General features: G+C 44.3%; 1 protein-coding gene and 2 non-coding genes across 5 annotated transcripts in view; 1 reads left to right on the forward strand and 2 right to left on the reverse strand.

The window, feature by feature from the left end:
* The window catches only part of PROM1 (prominin 1), a 104,683-nt gene that overhangs the window by 22,572 nt on the left and 59,414 nt on the right, over positions 1-22,697 (reverse strand). For all 3 annotated transcript variants that reach the window (XM_026514474.4, XM_057309814.1, XM_057309813.1), the window contains exons 5-11: positions 19,665-19,785; positions 17,416-17,479; positions 15,716-15,805; positions 9,745-9,962; positions 7,880-7,954; positions 5,286-5,349; positions 2,239-2,398 (exon numbers count right to left, since the gene is read on the reverse strand). In XM_026514474.4, the coding sequence (XP_026370259.3) occupies positions 2,239-2,398; positions 5,286-5,349; positions 7,880-7,954; positions 9,745-9,962; positions 15,716-15,805; positions 17,416-17,479; positions 19,665-19,785 (792 nt within the window). The remainder of the gene's footprint in view (positions 1-2,238; positions 2,399-5,285; positions 5,350-7,879; positions 7,955-9,744; positions 9,963-15,715; positions 15,806-17,415; positions 17,480-19,664; positions 19,786-22,697) is intronic.
* Positions 1,962-2,067, reverse strand: LOC113266794 (U6 spliceosomal RNA). Its single transcript, XR_003320514.1, has one exon. It is a non-coding gene; the product is annotated as a U6 spliceosomal RNA (small nuclear RNA).
* LOC113266796 (U2 spliceosomal RNA) lies at positions 12,188-12,374 on the forward strand. Its single transcript, XR_003320516.1, has one exon. It is a non-coding gene; the product is annotated as a U2 spliceosomal RNA (small nuclear RNA).

The following is a 22,697-nucleotide window of genomic DNA, read 5'->3' on the forward strand; positions in this document are numbered from 1 at the left end:
GGCTAGGGCAGGAGTGGCTGAGTAACACTTGGCAATCGAATATCCAATTCCCCTGTGAATGCTTCAGACTGACACCATAGGGACGAGATCTCTTCCCACCGCTCGCCCTCCAACCCAACCAGCAGGAACCTTAATTTTTATCTTGGTTTTGATGAGCTCTGTCTGGCTCATTGGTCAGGAGACCTTTGCTTCCTCCCTTTGCTTCATTCCCGTGGGGCTTCTAAGCAGGGTTGACTCAGGTTCTCCAAAGCTACCGATAACCGTTCCCCTTCAGACCTGTAAGTTAGGTCAAGGTTCCTGAGGCCGTGAGCATGTTTTGTACTGATGATGACATGTGGACAGATCACGATGAGACAAAGATAGAGAACCAGCAGGCCCTTTTCCTTAGCCTTTCTCTAAAATGCTTTGGGGTTGCAGGAATAATTGGGAAGGGGACGCAGTGTTCTTTGCTGAACCAGAAACTCTACACGGGGAGTGAACTGAATATTTTAAAATTTACGAGCATCCTAAATCAAGTGCCTGCAGAGTGCAAATCTCAATTTTGTAATGGTCTGTGAGACATTTTAGGGTAATGGGTCCTCAATTAGGTCTTCCTGGCATTCCCGGAATGTACAACAACCTTTTCCAGCAGGCGAGGAACACTCGAGGGTACAAATGCTTCCCAACCGATAAAACACTAAAAAATAAATAATTTACTTCTGTGACAAAAGCTGCCACTGAAGATTTTCATTAAGTTAAGAGCAATTTCGATGATTGTAGTATCTATCTGCACCCACTCTGTGGCTTTTTGTTCCAGAGACTGGGGATGCCAAATTCAACAAGCCATGGATCCTGGCCTGGAAAGCTTTTACGGTTAATGCGTGCTTTGTCTGCTTGGTTAAATTTCCTTTAAAGATAAGCTTCTAGTTCTCAGGGCGGGGGAGCTGATGTGTAGACAGATAATTGTATCATTCTTTCCTTTCGTGAAACTTTAACCTCTAATGAGATTGTGAACTCATTGAGAAAGTGTCGGTCTTATGTCTGTCCTAACACCTGCTGGGGTGACCTAGCCACAGGGTAGGAAAATGGCTTATTGATTACAGGGCAATAATTGAGGGCATAGTCAGATGGGGGTTGGAAACCCACCTCACAAACATTGCCACTGACCTTGTGAAGGTTATTCCACTTCCCTGAGCCTCAAGTCCCCCTTCTATGAAACAAGGTTACATATAGAATAGAATCCTAACTTTCTGGGTTTTTTTTTTTTTTTTGGAGTATTAAATGAGATATCATGCATACAGCACTTTGGAGGGCAGGCCATAACTGTTCCTGAATTGCTAGCAATTATTGTTATTATTTTATTATTTTTATTTATTATTTATTTATATCATTTATTTATTATTTTTTATTTTATTTTTTATTTATTATTTTTATTACTATTTTATTATCTTAGGATCTTGCATAATAAATACCCAAACAGGAATGGAGGTCTCTGGAATCTCCATGAGTTTGGGCAGTAAGAACAATTCTGAAAGTGACAGGTGGTGGGGCTGAACCTTTCAGGGAGGAGAGCACATCTTACATCTCTCATGGTCCTTGAAGTTAACTCAAGTCTGTAGGTCCACCACCCCCTAGCGCTCCTGCCTGAGATGTCCACTGTTGTCTCCAGGGCCAAACCCCATTGGCGAACATTTGCTAATGGGGCAATCCACAGCTGAGGACCACAGCTGCTTACCCGAGCTTTCGAACAATTTACTCACTTCAAGGATGTTCTTCCTGTAAGAACCAACCTTGATGTGTTGATTTCAGAAGCTGACAAAAAGAAGAATATTATCCAATTGCCCTCCTTAATCCCTCTTAGGCTTTCAAATCCTTTTACATACATTAGATAGTTATAACTAAGATTCTAGAAGCCATTAATGACATCAAAATTGCAAATTATTGACTATTTGGCTCAAGAACTTCCAGTCTTCAGTTTTTAAAAGAATACATAATACTTCATGAATTTGCATGCCATCCTTGTGCAAGGGGATGCTAATCTTCCTTGTATCGTTCCAATTTTACTATATGTGCTGCCAAAGCAAGCACTCCAACATATTAAATAAACATAAGCTAGGGTTAACGAATACCAGGTTACACGCTCTTTGTACGATCTTCTCTCACAAGATGATCCTGGTTATCATGTCCGATTTCTACCCTGTTCCAGAGCAAAGGTCCCCTCCTAGCTTGACAGCTCCGGTGGGGGTGGGGGACACTCACCTGTACGAATCATACTCCTCCAACGTGGGTAAATTTTGGTGGATGTAAGTTTCAGTGTCATTAATGTAACCCATGAAATTGGACAGCTTATCCTGAATCGGAATCTGTTGGCCTATGTTTTCAATATCTGAACCAATGGAATTCAAGGTCCTTTTGATATCTGAAAACAAAGATAACCAGGTTATGCATTTTCAAGCCTAAGGGAAACAGAAACTTTGTTTTGGAACCAAAATGAAAAGCTTCAACCACTTTAAGTTTTCCCAATGTTATGCGTTTGTTTCAAACATGGAAAGGTTCTGCAACAAGCACGAATGTAGCCAAGACCATCAGAGAGCAATTACTTAACAGAACAGCAAGCTATGGGTGCTGACTTTAATGACATGGTGCTGAAGTCAAGCCAGAGTTTTCTTCTGCTGCTTATTTCACTAAAAAATAAAATGCATCTGGTGATTAAAACCTATTTCATGCCTACCATGGACCAGGCACTTTTATGAATGTTAACTCATTTATTCTACTGACGTAGATATTCTTCTTCCTATTTTACTAGGTGACCCTGAGGCCTATCAAGGTTAAATTATTTGCCCAAAGATCTTTTTTTGTTTTGTTTTTTCAGAAAGTACTAGAAATGGGATTGAATCCTGGGTTTGTCTAACTCCAAAGCTTCCGTTAAATGATTTTGGAAAAACAATTTAGTAAGAAATAGCATTCAGGAATACAATAACTTGCCAGGATCAATTTTTTGAACAAGTGACCCCAGGTGACATTTTTGCTAAAAATTTGACTCATACAAATTGAGACGTGGTAAAGTACATCTGTGTCTCTCCTAGGCAGATAGCAATGTATTCCCAGTGGTCAAAGAGTTTCTATGAACATCCATCCTACCCTTTCAGAGAGAAGATAAGTTCTAATTTTCTGGAAGGTGTTTGTCCATTGTGATAGGTTCTGGGATCAAAGCCACCAAGGACACGGCCATCACCTAATTTAATGCTCACACAGGTCTGGAGTTGGCGCTACCCACACTGATTCTTGACATGGACATACACCCTAACCAGTTAAATGTCCACTGACCCTGAAAAGGGAGATCAATCTCTTTGCAGCCGCAGAGACAAGATGAGCTGTTCTCGCAATGTGATCCCAGGGCTCCTGGTGAACTTTGGGTAGATGGTAGCATGATTCAAAATGGAATGACATAAAATGGTGGGAATCTTTTTCAAAGGGTGTTGTTCACACAGAGCTCCCAGGAGGAGACTGCTGTCCACCGTGGCTCAATCCTCCTCTAAATGTACCCGAAGTCCCCAGGATCCTCAACAAGGTGACTTGGTGGGTCTCTTCCTTAACTCTGGGATTTCTGGGAGTTTGAGAGATTGGGACGCAGACTCTCCCTCTCCTATGAACAGTTCCCTCAACTGAATCGGGTTTGTTCTGCTTCTCAGGCTGTCCTGCCCTCCCACACGACATAACCCCCCGGCTTCGCCAGGTTGGGTGACTCTGTACGAGGCTGGTGTCCTCTCTTCCCAGACTCCCCTAAGGCCCCAGTTGGGATGTTGCTTCCTCCAGGAAGCCTTCCACTACCCTCTCCCACCTTGGATCCCTTGCATGCACCTTGTCCTGTTACCAGAGTGTATCTGTATACGCGCCCAGCTGAAGGGCAGGCAGGAATCATGCGTCACTCATCTCCCATCCCCAGAGCCTAACAGAGCCTGGCACACGGTAGGCACTCAAACTATGTGTGTGGGGTAGGACCGAATGATCAAAACATGGGAGCTAAGGGTTTTTATTTGTTTTACAAGGACATGAAAATAAGCAATTGATATTCAGGCAAATGGAGCAATACTCGCCCAGACCTGGGAAAACTCTGGCTTGTGTTGAGGCAATGACAGTGTGTGCAATGGGCCTCGTTCACGCATACTGCACACCTTGCTTTGCCAGACTTACAAGGGAGGGCTGCACGTATTGGCAGAAGAGGTCCAGAAAGGGGAAACAAAAGAAAAAGTAAACACAGAAATTAGTAAGCAGGTGGCTGTCAGACGTACAGTGCGTGTCAGCCTTCAGACGCTAGCATAGGAAAGCATGAACTTTGTCTTTAATCTCCTAATATTTTAAAGTAGAATCTTAGAGGAAACACAAAGGAACCCACGAAACATCTAAAGCGCTGTGTAATAGGAGAAAATACTTTTTTTACCCCAAGTCTTAAAGGGTTGAAAGAACACTATTAGGGGGAAAAAAAAGAAATCAAATACTTCTTCTAACACAGCATCTTAAAACCACTTGGTCAACAGAGAAAAGGAAGCACAGAGAAGATGATTTCAAAGAAGAAGAAGAAAATCTTACATAGCTTCAGAGATTTCTTCTTGAAGCAAATAACCTACGTCTATTGCTACCGCTGCACCGAGAACGGTTTCTACTGCACCCTTTCTCCGGGCATTCACCCCGAATGCCACAACCTGAGCACAACGTGATTCAGTCACTTAAGACTAGGAGAAGCCTCTCAAAATCAGTCCTGCTTCTCCAAAATCGTAAGCAACCTTAAGAGCCTAGGACACCATATTACAGCAGCACCAGAAGACAGATGAGCATCTTCCTAAAAAGACAAAATACATTCTTATACATAGTATTCCTGGAAAAAAAATGAATTTTAAGATTTTTTTTTTTTTTTTTTTTTTTTAGAAAATACAATAATCTACAATTTTTTCCCCCGGTGAAACCAATCAAAACGTGACCTTCCTAGTTCGACCACAGCTGTCTTTACTCTGACAGCTCCCAATGAGTCCTGGTCACTCGAGTGTGGCCCTTGACCTTGCCGCCCCCGGCCAGCGGGACGATGTTAATCAGAGTTCCATAGGATTATTAGTCCTTAAAATCTAAATTGCTGTGTGAAGGTGGCACAATTAAAAAGCTCTGATACTCATTTAATTTTCCAGATCAGTGAGAGAATTTTTTTTAAGAGAGAAAAAAAAATACAGCTCTTAATAATACATTTTTTTTGTACTAATCATCCAATTCTTAACGAACAGAGAAACGAAAGGACTTCAAACTCTGGCTCTCACCTGATATGATGTTTGTGGTTTGATTTTGCACCATCTCAGGAATATCGTTGAAGGATTTATAGCCCTAGAAAATAGTTCAAAGTGAATTGATGCACACAGTGAGTAGAAGGGCAATTAACGAGCATTCAGTTTTCAGCTTAGCGGAGGAGAGAAGCAAAATCAAAACGTTAACAGGCATCTTAAGGCTGAAATTATCATTATATGGTCATTAAAAGACTACAAAAAAATTCCCCTTTAGAAAGGACTTTCTCTTTAAATTGTATCCATCTAAGACCTTGCTAAAAGTTTCTTACCTTTATACTGTTAACTCATGTTATCTATACTAGCGTTTCTCAACTGGGGGCGATCCTGTCCTCCAGGGGGCATTTGGCAGTGTCTGGGGACATTTTGGTTATCACAACTATGGCGCTGTGTGAGCAGGGACCCAGGGGGTTTGTGAATACCCTACAACATGTGGGTCAGCCCCCACCACAGGGGATCATCAACAGTGTCGACCGTGCTGAGGCCAAGAAGCCCCGATCTGTGCAAAGTTCCACGTTTGGGTAGAAAGTGAGTTTCCCAAACCAGAGTCGTATTTTCCAATGCAATTAGGAAGTAAGACTGGGGATCGAGTCTCACAGAACACACAGCTTATAGAGGACATACATTTTAGTGAGGCTGAAGTAAAAACAAACCAGCCAGGCCAAGCTATGTCATTTTGGGGCTAAATCTAGGACAAGAAGATGTCATTATTTCCCAGTAACTCAAGTGAACAGACAGTGTTTCCTCTGGAAGGGGTTCGCTGTGTGTTTCTTAGCTGTTGGCTGGTGTCGTTAGCCATGTGCTGGGGAACACTCTATCAATAACAACTTGTTATGGACTGAATGTCTGGGCACCCCCGCCTCCCGTTCCTGACATCATACCCTGAAATCCTAACCCCCTGTGTGAGTGATGGCAGGAGGAGGTGAGGTCTTCTGCAGGTGATTAGGTCATGAGAGTGAAGCCTCATGAATGGGATTAGTGCCTTTATAAAAGGGGACCTCAGACAGCTCTCTCCACCATGTGAAGATACAGTGAGAAAGAGGCCATCTGCAACCTGGAAGGGTCTCTTGCCACAGCTCAGTCGTGCTGACCCCCTGATCTTGGACTTCCAGCTGCCAGAACTGTGAGAAATAAATTTCTCTCGTTGAGAGGCCTACCCAGCCTATGACGGGCTCTTACAGCAGTCCAATCTAGGTTACAGACTTTAAAAGATTTATGGTGCCAGCAAGTTTCCAGTTTAGCCTGGTAACATTGATGCCAGAAGGAGAACAGTCACCACTTCTGTTCCCTCAACAGTGACCAAGCTGCTAGCTCACAGGTGCTTGTGGGGATGAGTGGACAGCTGACCCCTCTGCATTTATCTGCCTTTGGACTACGGACGTCACCTATGGCCGACAGGGCCTTACAGATCTCCTGGATCAATTCCCTCTTTTAAAAAATGAGGGGACACGAGGACACAAAGACCAGGAGTTTCCACTGGCTTGTTTAAGGTGACACTGAACTTTGTCAGTAGATGAGTGTTTAACAGATTATCTGATGACCTTTTTAGACCCGTGCTAAATGATGGAGTCAAGAATAACACTCCCTTTCCTGCAGGCTCAGGGCACTCTTACTGAATCATAATCTACAAAGAAATATTTATGGTAAACAGTGATAATTGGTAGGCTATTGGGGAAATGATGACATTCTCGACCAACGTAGCCCCTGCCAGTTTTAGGGTTGACACTCCAGTGGGATAATAGAGACATTAAAGCAATAATTACAGTTATGAGGACCTTAACAAAGACTATCTTCTGTGCTGGAAGAATGTATTAAAAAGGGTTCGACTTAGTCAAGATGCCCAGGAAAGTCCTCATCAAGAAAGTAATATCGGGGGCATGTGGGTGGTCCAGTTGGTTAAGCCTCTGACTCTTGATTTGGGCTCAGGTCATGATGTCGGGGTCATGAGATCAAGCACCACGTTGGGCTCTGCACTCAGCGGGGAGTTGGCTTGAGGTTCTCTCTCTCCCTCTCCCTCTTCCCCTCCCCCCACTGCTCGCTCTCTCACTGTCTTTCAAATAAATAAATAAATAAATAAACAAACAAACAAATAAATCTTTAAGAAAGTAATATCGAATGCTTTACATAGCTAGTACTTAGTAGCCTAAGTGGCTGGGCGAAGGACCACCGAGTGGCAGGCATAGCCCACAGCATGTGCAAATGTGCTGGGAGGAGGAGTGGGAGGAGACGAAGCCGCAGGGCTGACTCATGCCGAGTGGGAGGGCACCTCGCGTCAGAGTCAGTATGGGGCTCGGCACTACACCCACCAAATTCTGAGTCCCAGGAAGGCGAGATCCTCTTCAGCTTTTTATCTCCAGCATGGTGCTTTGCATACAACAGATGCTTAACACAAATTTCTTGAAGTGCAATGAGCAAAATTACCTGGAGGATAACAGTTAACACCCTTCTTGGCAATCCCCTTTCCAAGATTTTAGGGCTTTTTTTACAGTTACCTCTTTTCTTGTGTACTGGTCTACCCTCTAACACGATATGAAACAAACCACTGTCATTTTTTCCCCCAAAAAAAAACATACCTCTTGGACCAGGCTGGACAAATCTGTTCGAAGAACATCATTAATATTATCAATTTGCTGATCCAAAGATGGGAGCTGAAAATTCATAAAACAAAATATAAGGCAAAGTGGTTACTCCCAACATCATTTGTCATAAAAAAGGGAGTCATCTTATATCCAAGTCCCAAAGTCTCTATATATTAGGGTATGATTTAAGTTTCTTTTGAACAATAGAATATTGTTTGGGGAAAAAGACATTTAGCTCAGAGTGGCCTTGACAGGCATTACGTTTGAGATGCTTGGAAGGCTCCTGTTGCAGTGAGCAAAAATTAGGGAAAGAAATTTAACACAGATCAAATATGTGTGACCTCACAATTTCAGGTACTGAAAACTACTCAATAAAGTTGTAAAAAACCTTTTTAAAAACACGTTGAAAAGCAATACAACCAAAGGTTATATCAGTGAGTAGTCTGGAATACATTTTTCCTTTACAGCTTTGTACATGGATTTCTAGTGTTCTATCTCTCGCCAAGACTGGGACAAACATCACGGATTTCCCAACATGATGTATCAAGGACACACTATCACTCTTGTGGTATCCCTGGCGAGTGTGCATGGCTCAAATCTAATCGTGAGGGCACACCAGATAAACCTGAATTGGAGGTCCTTCTATAAAATAAAGGGCCTGCAGTCCTCAAAAATGTCAATGTCAAAAAAGAAGAAGACAGGCAGGGGACTGTCCCAGGTTGAAGGAAATAAACGGACATGACAACTGAAGACTACTTGGGACCCTGGACTGGCTCTTAGACCGGAGAAAGTAAAACAGCTGTACAGTCAGTTTTTTAGGAAAACCAGCAAAATTTGAATATAAACCATAAACCATGGATGGTCGTATCTGGTCAGTGTTACATGTCCCAATTTTGAGAACTGTATAAAGGTTGTGTACGGTTAGGAAATGCACTGGAATATTTAGGGGTAAAAGGAAATAGTCTGCAACTCACTGCCAAGTGATTGAGAAAAACACAAAATGCAGAATATTTTACACATATAAATGACAATATGAGTAGATGGCAGACACACAGATTGATAAGCAGATAACAGATAAAATACGACGAAGCAAATGGAGCAAAAGGCTGGTAATTGGTGCTTCTGGGTAAAGGGTGTAGACAGGAGTTCCTGGTACCATTCTTGCAAATTTTCTGCGTGTTTGAAAGGACATCAAAATAAAAAGTTACCCCAGAAGACTCGATCCCATATTAAATACAAGGGAAGCTCCCAGCCTCCAGAAGACCCTGCACAGGTGACCACAGTGACATGCGTAACTCATACATACACACAGAGGCTGGAGGGGAAGAGTCTATATAATGTTGACCCAGGAGATAGGAAAGTGAGAAGAGTATAGTCATATTAAAATATTGTCTTATAAAAAAATGTGGCATGTATACACCACTATCTTGATACATTAAAAATCATGAGGAGACACGATTACCTTATCTATATCTTGGGACTTTATATATTCAAGTTGCTACAAATTCTTTTTTTCCCCCCTAATATTCTCTTTGGAATATGGGGAATTCCCTTATATTTAGGCATATGTGATCAATATACCAGGCATGTCATTTGAAACTACATTTTAATTTTTATAGGTCTACAAAAACACGTTCTGCTTCCTTTTTTCTTTTTAAAGCTGAATTCATTCTGGTAGTTTCCACCAAATCAACCACAGAGAACACTTTAGAAGGGGTTTCCCATTATTCCTTCTCTCTGGCTGCAGCCACGCCAATGGGGTGATCAGATCCCCAGGGAAGGCCGACAGAGACCCCAGGCCACCATGCACCCGACAGGTGTCCCAGTGACACTGCCCTGTAGCAAGGTCGCCTCCTCACCTGACCCAAGTCGGTATTGTCGTCCAGCTGGCCGAGAGATACTCGGATGTTGTTGCACGTGGTGGCCACTGGCGGCACAGCGCACATGGGGTCACCGAGCGATTGCTCCACATTCCTTCTCACATCACTGAGGCTGGTGTTAAGTCGTGCAGTTGACTCCTTCAGCTCCTTCAAGGTGGTGTTCAAGTTCACCAAGGCTTCTTTGGTCTCTTTGATTGCTGTGGGGACACAGCGAGCTTCAGGATAGACTCACCCGCTAGGCAGGCAATGGCGAAACTCCTTCTCATCTACAAAGTACCCTTGGGGAACTTGAGGTGCATGTATAAAAGGCGCTGGGAGGCAACCACAGGAGCCCGCCGGGGAGCACAAGGACACTGCTGGCCTCCGCGCCCAGCCACCCCAGCCGGCTCAGCTTTCCCACGTGGGGGCTCTTCAGACAAGAAGAAGGAGCAAGAACCAGCCGAGGAATGCAAGGGGGACACCAAGGTGCAGCATCACTGGCCGGCACAGGACCAGTCACGGCAGGAAAAGGTGTCGCTCCCCCAGCATCGCCCAGCCTCGAAGAGGCCAGCCCTGACAAGCTAGCATCTTCGACCCCGAGCGGTTTTAACCCACGTCAAAACGGATCACACCCAGACGTATCTCAGCGACGGACATTCAGAGAGCCGGAATTAGACACACGCAGCAGCTGACGAGCATGGACTGGGGTTCAGGCGGGTCTAGGTGCCGATCCCAGCCTTGCCACTTGCTGGTCACCGGAAACCGATTCCTGAAAGTTCTTCAGCGAGTTCCTCATCGGAACATGAGGAAACCAGCACCACATTCATCATAAGATGTGGGCGTCAGAATGGTCAGCCTGAGATTCCTCCATGGCAGTGAGTCCATCGGTTCTATTTGGGGAGCCTCAGAGCCCAGGACACATTCTTATACTAGGAAATCCTTGATAACTGTTTGCTATCCTCCTGATTTTTCTGAGGTGTAGAGCTCTGTATTCACGACCAGGGAGGTCGCGAATTACAACCCTTTTCTACAGTGACTTCAAGCCACAGCGGTAAAAGATGTGAAATCTAAATCAGAGGGCACTGCTTTTCTTCTAACCCAGCAAGTCTTCCAGCCTCACAGAACAGATGGCAGAGCATCAAGCCACACCGGGGTGTTGCAAGGAAAAGTGTGAGTGTCCCTAAAAACTGGTTTCCCCAACTTTGCCTGGCAACCACATAAAACGTGAGTGGTAAAACCGCACGCACACAAGCGCACATACGCACTTTAATGCCCGCGTTGTGGGATCTCGCCTGGGTCTTTTCCCAATTCTGTGATCACCTTGGGATAACATCTTTGGCAAACTCTTTCACGCCTGGGGATCCCGGCTTCCTCATCTGTAAAGTGGGGAGCTGGTTGGGTCATCTCTTGGTTCTGAGGAGAGGCTATGATTCTCGGCTGTGTCTTAGCAGGTCTGCTCTTAGGAGATGGCATGGCCCATGTCACCCAAGATGGCACCTCAACCCAGCTCTGATGACTTACCCTGAGACCCGAGGAGGCTTCCAGCATAGGACCGAATGGCCACTGGCCCCAGATCCTGTCACCTTACCTAGATATAAAATCTTAACATCTGCTTCAATCTTTTCTCTTGAATTTTGGTCCAGTCATGTCTTAACATTGTTGGAGATATAATAATAATTAAGACTTCATCAAAGAGTCACTCTGGGAGTCAGCGTCTCATCTCTTGCACCTACCTCGCAGGATTATCAGCAAAGCACGGCTCATATTAGAGGCTCAATGAACGTCTACCACAGCAAAAACAAGAATCAAAGACCAGGGTTGCAGCTAAAAACACATGACAGGATGCAAAAGCGTGTGCTGACGTACGCCTCCCATCACACAACATACACCTCACAGTTTAATGTGGTTTACCGCTCACAGTCCTTTCCATTTTAAGAGAAGGTATTTTAAAGCAAGAGACAAACAACACCAACCTAGAACGAGGGATGATAAAATAAATTGATGGCCCATAATACGTGTGTCCATTTAAGCACAGTCTATAGACATTCTGGGTTATGGGTACCATTCAGTCATGTCCCAAGAAAGACTCCGAGGTAATAAATAAATATATATATATATATATATATATATATATATATATATATATATTTCCAAAGGCTTCAAAGTATTTCATGTCGATAAAATATCTACTGGGTTACGACTCCGGGAGTCAGTCCAGACCTAGCAAGATCACATATATTATGTAGCTGAAGTCAGCGGAAAGATATTTCAGATTCTCAATTTTAGTTAATGAACATTTTACCAGCTCATAGCACATCTCCTTTGTAGGTCCTGAATTGTAGCTCAAATAAGATTTACATGAATCCGCATGTCGCTGCTCTCTCCAAAGCCACTAAACACGGAAAGCTGCAAGGAATTTTTAGCAAAAAAAATTTGTCAAAGCATTGATTCTCAGCCTTTTGGCTAAGATCCAGGGCAGTTATCTGTTCTTATCAATTTAATAGCTGATGCGTCCTCTATCTGAGGGCCACATATTAAATGGATTTGGGGAGCAGGGGGATGGAATGAGAGGCTCCTCCATCCACACATTGACCTAGCGTCGTACTACCTCCAGGAACGGTGCCCCCCTTCAAGGACCAAACCCCCTATCAGAGCAGCTTATTAAGCATGTATGAGAAGGTGTGGCAACACCAGAGGCTAAACTTTCACGGATTCAGCCTGTGTTTAAAAAACATAATAAAACTTTAACACCAACACAGGAAACACTGAGGAGAAAAATAAAATCTGTTTTAAAAGTCTTTAATCCAAAGAAAATTATCATTCAAACATGAAGAATTGGGCAAATCGTGGGCCCAAAGTAAAGGCACATGGCAACCACACTGCATCGTTCATCTGTTTTTGCACAGGCTCTACCATTACCGATTTGGGGGCTGGAGAACGCGGGAGACCGATTTTCCAAATGCCTGGTGTCTGGCGTCATCCTGTGGCCACAGCAGCGCTTGAACTCGAGATCCCTAACTCCTGCTCAATGTTACTCCGTGCTGTCTTGCGATGGATGCCACAAAAACACCCTCTATCTTAACACTCTCCAACAGTGTTGGGGCCCAACTACCCTCTAGTGTGGACCCGGCAACACAGGTGCTGCAGTCTGACCTGCATCTGAATCCCAGCGCCACCAGTCCCCAGATCCCTGGCCTTGCACAAGTTACATGATCTCTGAGCCTTACTGTCTTGAGCTGGTAAAAGAGAGGTGACTCTACCGATCACTCAGAACTCTTGTGAGGACTAACAGGATTTAAGAAAAGCACCTGGTACGTGGCCGGCCCTCAACACTCAAAAGCTTTCCAAGTATTATTTTATGGCTAATAATTTCTACAAACGCTTGCTGTGGACTTGGTCGGTTGACATCTCAGAAGCCATGTCACCTGCTTCCTGCACTGCAGCAGACCTCTGTTTGGATAACACGGGTTCCACCTCCCGCTTAAGGAGTGGGCCCTGGATACCCCCAGCCAACCCATTTCCCCCGTGTAGCTCTGGTCCAAAGATGGCTGTGGAACCCCAGATGGCCCAGCTGGAGGGAAATCTGGTTGAGGAGGAGGACCAATGTGGCTAGTGTTAGCCCTCTTGCAACACAGGGGGAGTTGGCATTAGAATAATACAGACATTGTGGAGAAGAGTTGGGTGGAAAGAATCTCACCACTAGATCAAGCCTTACCTGAAGCCAGTGTCAGTTACATGAGCAAATAATCCACTTAGCTGAAAGCCAGATAGAGACAGATTTTCTGTATGTGTCGGGGAAATGACACATAATTGCTCAAGAGATGTTTCTAAGAGAAGACAGATAACTGGAGACGTTTGATGGTAAAGGTCACAGAGCCAGCCCAAGTCATCATTAACCCATTGGTGAAGTGCAAACACATGAAGCTCTGAGGAGGGGACGTGGAGGATTATTAGCAAGAGTGATGCCAAAGACGTGGGAAGTGAAGGTTCAGCATCTTACAGGAGTGACGATTCTTCCAGTGAGGGGACGAGGAGCCACCAGTCCCCCACCTCCTTTCATTGTCTGTTCCTGGTGGTTGGTTAACGAATACGTCCTGCTAACCACCAGGACGGGGCAGGGGGGTGAAGGGCTCGTCAACAGTGCTGTTGAACGCCCAAAGCAGCTAACTTTGGAACCGCCATATGTCCAATGTCTTGTCATGTGTGATATATTTGCTGTTGATTAAGCCACTTAAAGGGTCTTTGGCATTTGTATCACATCAATGGCACCTCCAGAAGACCCCCAAGAATCGTCTGCAAAATTCCCAAAGCAAATGAAAACGACTATAATCTGACTTGACTAGATAGATTTAGCCACATGGTGCATCAAGGGCAACTAAAAAAAAAAAAAAAATCAAATGACTACAGACATTAAAAGTAAAAGATCAGGAAGCTTATAAAGTCAAAAGGAGTTGCCTAGCAACTGAAGCAGAACTATGAAAGAATATAATCCATTTTCTACTCCATCACCAGCAAAGTTACAGTATTCGACGCTTAGAAAATGAAGGTAAGGTCTGCAGGCCTTTATTCGTTCAAGAAATGACAATTTGCTCTGGGCCAGACACTGTGTTGGGCGTCTCCAGACAAGCTAGGGGAATTAAGACATGAACAAAATCAACAGGCCGAGGAAGACATGCAGCACAGGGGTCTGAGAGAGAATTATGCCGGCAGAGACCTATGGTAGAATAAACGCTGAGATTCGTGGCTTAGAAGGGAAGGTTTGGGGGCTGGAGGGTTGAGATGGGAACTGACTGGAAGGATAGGCAAGGGCCAGGTATGGAAGGAAGGAAGGAAGGAAGGCAGGCAGGCAGGCTGGAGGCGTGGGTGTTTACGGTCACATTCCTTCTCTGGGCCTCAGTTTCCTTGCATTGGAAGGACATGGGTGGTGATGAGATGAGCAGGTGTCAGGAAGGCATCTAAGCGGGTCCACAGCAGAGGACACACCCTCAGTTACAGGGCGACCCATTGCAGGGTCAAGGAGAAGAGCAAGGAAAGACTAATCAGTTGATCAAAATTAATCTTACCAACTCCTGGCCTGTTCTGCATGTCATTCCGTTTCCTGGTTCCATGTCTTTGAACTCTAAGGGGAAGGGGGGTGGCAGGGAAGAATGCCAAAAGGAACGGGCGTAACTTTCTGACTTGGACACAAGTCCTCCCTCTGTGGCCTGTGTTCTCAGGAATCCTGGCTCATGAAAGTACAATTCACAGTGGCAGGATGACAAATGTGAGACACAGATGAAGTTGTCCTCTCCATCGAACACTTAGCACAGACATCTCCTCAACATTTGGAAGGGTCTCGGAGTCTTTCTCTCATTGCGACTGAATATGCAGTTTCTTAGAATCAGTACATCTGCTCACTGAGATCACTGACTGCGGTGTCTTAAGATATCTCTACAGAGCCCTCCTTCCCAAAAGTTGTTCTTTCCAGGGAAAAGGAAAGAGTAACCAATAGACCCCCAGAGACCCAAAATTCTCGAGGCTATTCATCTTCTATAGCAAGAGTTGACAAGCTTTTTCCGGAAAGGGGCAGATGCTAAACGTTTAGGCTTTGAGGGCCACAGGGTCCCTGTGCACCTGTTCAACCCTGCTGTCAGTCATGGCGCGGGAGCAGCCGCAGATGTCCCCTAAGCAGAGGAGCACGGCTGCCTTCCAGTAACCATCTTTACAAAAACAGGTGGCGGGCTCCTAGCAAATGCTGCTGTTATTATTTCAAAGGACTTGTAGACAATTAGTACAACCTCTTTGGCTCAAGGGTTTTTTTTTAAAAAAAAGAAAAACCAAACCAGACCAAACCATTGCGATGCTGTGTGTCTTTGCCTGGCCTGCTGGCATGCCCACATCTGGGGAAAACAAGAAAGGGTTGCATGATCCTGGGAAGCCGGAAACTTCCAGTGGGAACCCTCTCTTAACCCATTTCCGGTGCGGTGCTCACCTTCGGCCATGGCCTTGATGTTATCAAGCACGGGCATCACTTTAGGTCTTAGCTGTTCATGAATTCCGCCTCCCAGCAATGACTTAATATCTAAATGCAAAGAAGCAGAAGGGGCTATGAGGGTCGGCTCCATGAATTTCCTCTCCTCTTACTCATATTTTCCTCCCGCTGCAAGATTTCCTGCCTTGGAAAGTCATCTGGGGTCTCTCCTGCCCTGAAAGCCACCTTTTCATCCTCGACCCCATGCAGGTGTTGCTTCTTAGGGGAGATTTCTTCATGCTGTTCAAAGTTCCCACACCAGCCGTCCCCAGTGAAAAAGCAATCAGCACAGATGGGGTATTTAATCCTACAGGTGTGCCCTGCTGGTGTTGCAGTGGAGATGAGCCCATACAGAGACAGGGAGAGTGCGCCCCCCAGCGCCTTCCCCGGAAATCACACCCAGCCTCTCCAGGTGCCGCGCCAGAGCTCACCTACTGAGTTTTCATAAACAATATATGTGTCTTCCCATTGCTCTGTGTTGTCGTTTGCACTTGATATTGTCATTATTTTTCATTTGTCCATTTTATTGTGTGTGAAGCAGTATGTCATTGTAGTTTTAATTTTCTACCTTCTAATGGTTAGTAATTTTGACTAATGATGTCTAATGACTTATTTGATATATGTATATTTTCTTTGGGAAAGTATGTCTGTTTTGGGGGGGTTGTTTGTTTTCTTATTGAGTTTTGAGGGTAGTGCTTATATATTTAGAATACAAGGGGCTGTGTCCGTGAGCATCTGGGCTTCTCCAGCTGCTGTGTGCATCCGCTTGTCAGATGTGGCCTGTGGTATCAGGACAGCCTGAGACGTAACTTTTGGGGTCTGGGAATGCTCGAAAGTGTTTCCATATATATCAACAGTAATCGTTTCTTTGCTTTATGCCATTTTGGGTACAAAAGTATTCACAGGAACGCTCAGCTTTCGGATAGTGGGAAACCTGTCCTAGGAACACAGTGTTTACAAAGTTGAGCCGTACGTGCTTGTGCCCCTGATCTCTTCAGCTAGGCCAGGGTTTCCCAACAATGACACTATGGACATTTGGAGCTGGATAATTCTTCGTGGTGGGGGCTGTCCTGTGTGTTGTAGGGTGTTTGGAACTTCCCTGGCCTCTACCCACAGATGCCGGCAGCACTGCCCTCCCCAACCCCCGTCACCTACTGGGACAACCAAAATGTCTCCAGACGCTGCCAGATGTTTCTTGGAAGGCAAAACAGCCCCTGGCGGAGAACCACTGAGCGAGGCTGTGTGGGACCTCCTTGGGAGCCTGCAGGGACCAGCATTGCCCACTCCCCCTATTTCTGAAGCCCACTGGTTTCTCCGGGGAGCCCATCTCCGTCTGTGACAGTGGACCTGACAGAGACCCACTTCATCCGTCACATGGGGAGTGCAGAACAAGCACTCGCGACCCCAGGAAAGCAAAGGCATTCTTCCCGGAAAGGCTGCATTTTAGTCATCGCGTAACAAACGGCTAACTGTGCGTAACTCTAGGGAATTGTTCTGCTTTGCGCCAACTTTGATGCAGAACTTGTAGAAATGGCATACTTGATCGCTTAGCCCATGCTTCATGGGAGATGGCCAGAGCATCTTCTAGCCAAAACCAACCAGCCAACCAACCAACAAACCAACAAGCAAACCAAGTTGAGGCAACTTCAAGTTTTACTCACTATCCAGATCTGAGAACGCCTTTTTCTTCGTGGTCGCGTACTGGCTCAGTACATAGTTGATTTGCTAAAAAATAAAATAAAATAAAATAAAATAAAATAAAATAAAATAAAATAAAATAAAATAAAATAAGATAAGATAAGATAAAATAAAATTACACGAAACTTTCCTAAAATCCAAAGCCTCTAATTCTTAGGGATACTTATATCTCTATATACTGATACCCAGACTTCTTAACAACACTCTAAAACTTATTGGTTTAGGAAACAGGATTTCTAGTTTCTCCTGATTCTGTGCCTTGGCTCTGTGGAGAGCCCGGGTGGGGCCGGCGGGCCTGGGGACAGACGGGCCCCTCCCCTGACATGGCCTCTCATCTTCTAAGGGCCAGCCTGGGTGTTCTCACACGATGGCCTTGGCAGCAAGAGAAGAGGAGAGGACACTGTGAGGTCTCAGGAAACCTGAGGTCAGAGTGAGCTCAAGGTCACACCCGTTGCATTCTTTTTGTCAAAGCAAGTCATAGGCACGGAGCAGATTCAAGGGGTTGGAAACAGATCTAGCTCTTCAGGCGAGGGACCAGAAAGAACTCAAGGCCATTTGTAGTCAATCTACCGCACTAGGACCCACCATTTTATTCAGTGGCTACTATGGAGCTGGCCTCCGAAGTGGCGCTTACCCTCCGGTCTTCTGTGCCCTAACGGACCTGCTTCCCACCCCCTCTGCGACACTGGGTGTTACAATTTGTTAAATAACCATTGCCAATCCCCTCAGTGAAAATGTACATGTGTATTTAAATTTTCGTTTTTCCAACTACTAAAGGTTAAATATCTTGCTATGTTTGCGGCCCGTTGTATTTCCTCATTAAATGGACTACTCACATTCTGCCCATTTTTTTATGTGTTTGTTAGATCTCTTCATATATTTTGAACTAGATAAGTTTCCCCAAAAGTCATGACCATTTAGGATCCTTCCAAGATTCTGAAAGCAATCCCAAAGTTCAAAGGCCATGACTGCTATATGGTTAATGTTGCCACCTTTTTGGGAAAAGGGTTTTACTTTGAAGTCTTTAGAATGGTGGGTGAAAACAATATGAATTTTTATTCACAGATGGGGAGAAGGAAACATTTCCCTCTTACAAAGCTATGAATAAAATTAGCTTCTCTAATCTCAATATTTAAAAAATGCTTGCATTTTTTGCTCTTTTGGTTCCAACCCCACTTTTATTTTTTTAAAGATTTTATTTATTTATTTGACAGAGAGAGAGACAGCCAGCGAGAGAGGGAACACAAGCAGGGGGAGTGGGAGAGGAAGAAGTAGGCTCATAGTGGAGGAGCCTGATGTGGGGCTCGATCCCATAACGCTGGGATCACGCCCTGAGCTGAAGGCAGACGCTTAACAACTGTGCCACCCAGGCGCCCCCCAACCCCACTTTTAAAAACTGGTACAATATTTAATATGTCAGTATTGTTTAGAATATAATAAACTTAGAAGAGCACATCTCTGTGTGAAAAGGTCCACAGATTCTGGCGGCTGTGGCTAGGGAATTCAACAGGAAAGCATCCTCTTTCACATACTCGTACCCATGAGCTCAGCATCAATTATTTGGGCTGGTTTCTGCTCAGACATTTAAAAAAAACAATATTCTCTAGAGGCAAGACATCAATGTGCTTCTGGGATACAGAAAAACATGCCCTCCAGCCACACTGTTCCCCTTCTCCCAAAAACAACTTCTGGGTGTGCGTGTATGTGGGCATGTGTGTGTGTGTATCCCCTTCCCAAGGAACTCTACACATGTATGCAGATATTAGCAAATGGGTGTTTATAAAGCAGAAAACTCTTGAAACTCTTGTCTCACGACAAGAGTAACTTCATGCAAACCACGCGTAGTTAACTATATTGCCAAAGAGAAAGGACAATGGCGTCCAAAGATTTTTCTTTAAAAAAAAAAAAAAATCACAAGACCCATAAAATAGTTAAGCAGTTATATAATAAATACTATAATTTTATGTTATACCTTAAAATAAAGGAAAAGAAAGTCATAAAATAACGACACCGGTTCTGAAATGATGCTTTTGTACGCTTTTAAAAATCACGCACTCGGCCTTTATTTCTTCATCTACGAAATTAAAAGATAGCACCTGTCTACACTGATTCACTGGGCTTCTAGAAGTCCAAATGAGATTCCAAATATGTACAGGGACTCAGAAAGGCCCCCAACCCCGAGCGTCATGGGATAGAGAGTTGTGGTTTTTACCGCTGGCGTTCCATTCAGGAGGGTTCTCAAGTCTTTGAAATTGCTGTCTGCCAGTTTCCGAGTCTTTTCGATCTGGGTCCTCAGGTGGTGGTTTGCCACAAAACCATAGATGATACCCACGCTGCCAGAAATGGAAAAGAGAAGGAAGGGCATTTACCACGTGACCCATGGTCTTCCGGCCAGGCACAGAGCTGCTGGGCAGATCCCACCACGACCCCATAATCCAACATGTAGACCACAACATGGGACTCAGCCCTCTCACAGGAGACACACAGCCATTTAAGATATGCTGTTCTGTTACATATGAATCTCATAAATGGAACAGTGTTTCCACTAAATTGTGATGGGAACAGAAGGAGCAAGGTTTACAAGGCAGTGTGTGCAACAGAGCGTCATTCCTGCCCACGTGGGAATGTGGGTGCACACCGTCCTGCCCAGCGCACACACAAACACACCCCGCGGGCATACCTCTGCTCCCTCCAAAGAAGACTATCAGGAGAAATACCAAAATGAAAGAATGGTTTGGGCTTCCTAATCGAGTTGTTGCTCTGATTGTCTTTACTACTTTTTTGTTGTCCAAGTGGAAAAGAAACATGAGTTACTTTAGTATCAAGCTGCCCTGTGAGAAGCTGCAAACAGTAGCATACATACTGTAACATTCTATTTTATATGACATACAGAATCAAGAAACCAGTGGTGCTAAAAGTCAGTGTTTGTATTTGGGTAGAGGTGACTAATGACATCATGGGCGTGCTCACGTCATGCAAGTTGATGCCTACGTAATTATGATATGGACGCTCTTCTCTACATAAAATATACTTCAATAGAGTTTCAAAAACACTGTGAAAGGTATCTTGCATGAAAAGCTAATCTACGTGAAAATTAAAAACACATTTTCAAGCCATCTAAAATGTCTGCATTTAATCATTTTAAGGGCTCTTAATGTTAACTAGTTACTAACAATCCCCTGACTTAAATTAATTTGACCAGTTGGTTTGTTTTTGTGTCAAAGCCTTTCAACATTAAAATGTTACCTTGAAAATTGCTAATTAGCAAGGCCCTTCTGGATTTAGCCACTAGATGGCAGCAAGGAACTACCTAAACTCTAAACAGTATTTACTACAGAAATTAATGACAAAATTGTTTGTTTGTAAACATCCAATGGAAGATGTGGATAGGTTTCTAGAACAAGGTTTTGCACATAATAGGCAAACTTGCTCCCAGGCAACTCCTCCGTCTTGGGGAATGGGGATAGGCATTCGCCCTATTTACAGTCACGATTCATTCCAAGCAACATTGGTTCATTGCTGGTCTCACTTAGAACATACTTTCCCAATGCGGTATTACAGAAGTACCTTAGGTTTTCCAGACTAATCTGAAAAAAGTCTGTAACACACACTGTTGGACATTCTTATGGTTAACAAATTGCCGTGGAATGTGTACTAGAGTAGGAGTGAGACGTGTGTTCTAACCCCACTGTTGCCCCTAACTCACACTTGGGAGCTTGAGAAAGTCACTTTCCTTCTGTGAGCCTGGCTGGTATTGCAAAACTGAAAATTAAATTGTATAAGTACTTCTCAAACAGCAAAGGAGAGGGGTTACTGGATGTCCACAAGGTCTCCAAGACCTTTTTAAAATTTTATTAGTTTTTTAAAAGATTTATTTATTTATTTGAGAGAGAGAGCGTGAAAGGGAGAGAGAGCACAAGCGGGGGGAGGGGGGAAGGCGTAGAGGGAGAAGCAGACTCCCTGCCAAGCAGGGAGCCTGATGCAGAACTCAATCCCAGGACCCTGGGACTGTGACCTGAGCTGAAGGCAGACGTTTAACTGACTGAGCCACACAGACGCCCCTCCAAGACCTTTTTTTAAAGTTTGGGTTCATGCTGATGGTAATTGAAAAGAAATGAACATTAAAAATAGTCTGTGCCATTTGGAAAGACCACCTTACAATCCATCTTTGCCATTCGTAAGTCTGCACTGGTATTTACGAAGCAGGCAATATACTGTAAGAGTAATAGTTAAGTGCTGCGCTTATGCCGAATAAGGACAAATGACCCAACATAAATGACTCCGGAGTAGGGTGAACAGAAGAAGAGAAAAAGTTGGCTTGTAGCGAGGCACCTGGAGCTTTATTTGCATTGCCCAATTTCAAATATTCCATCTCATGATGAGTCAGGGCCACCGCCTGAATACACCTGCCCACCACAACATTTCAAGCTGGGGGCCCCTTGCTCTCTCTCCCCAACATGCCCACACTGTCATTCATCACGCTCCAGACCCATTTTGTCACAGAGGAAGTCAAAATGAACTTGGAAAACAAAGAACAGGCCCAAGTTCACTTGGCTTTCCCTGAATTCCCTGGACGGGAGAAGAACCTCCTTGCCTTGAACTCTCAGAGTGCTCTCCCTGAGATTCTGGGGGGCTATTTCTCACTTCATACTCTAGATTGCCCTATTTCTAACCTATGTTTGATTTCCCTAGAAAGAGGCAGAAACTGCTTCTTTGTCACCTTTGGGTAAATGATGGGTCTCTTGTCCATAGTGGGTGCTCAATGAAAGTGGGTTTACGGACTGGGCTTTGTTTCATTTGATCCATTTAGAAGATTAGCCATATGTTTGGGGTGTCTAGGTCATAACCTGTCTTTGTTCCTTTACTGAATAAATGCCTTTACTCAAAAGATCATCAATCAGTAAAATGAATTGCAATACAACTTAGCAATAAAACACTGAATTTCAATGTGACATACTTAAAAAGACCTATATTTCTGCCCATCAGTTATGGATCCAATTAAAATGAAAGCATTGATCTTTTTAAAAAACAAACTGTCTTAGAATTCTGGAATAAAATTCAGCAACTTTCAAAGCTAATTTTCAGACCCGTAACACATTGTAAATCTTATATTTAAGTTAAGGATGGCAAATTCGAATGCCTACGTGGGCTGACAGAAAGCATGAAGGGCAAGTGTATGGTATGAATCTCTGGGAGCTGGGAGGTCACAGGTGGGAGTGGGGACAGATGCTCTGTTTAGCAAGTG

The sequence above is a fragment of the Ursus arctos genome, unplaced genomic scaffold, assembly GCF_023065955.2.
Source record: "Ursus arctos isolate Adak ecotype North America unplaced genomic scaffold, UrsArc2.0 scaffold_9, whole genome shotgun sequence".
NCBI classification, from domain to species: domain Eukaryota; kingdom Metazoa; phylum Chordata; class Mammalia; order Carnivora; family Ursidae; genus Ursus; species Ursus arctos.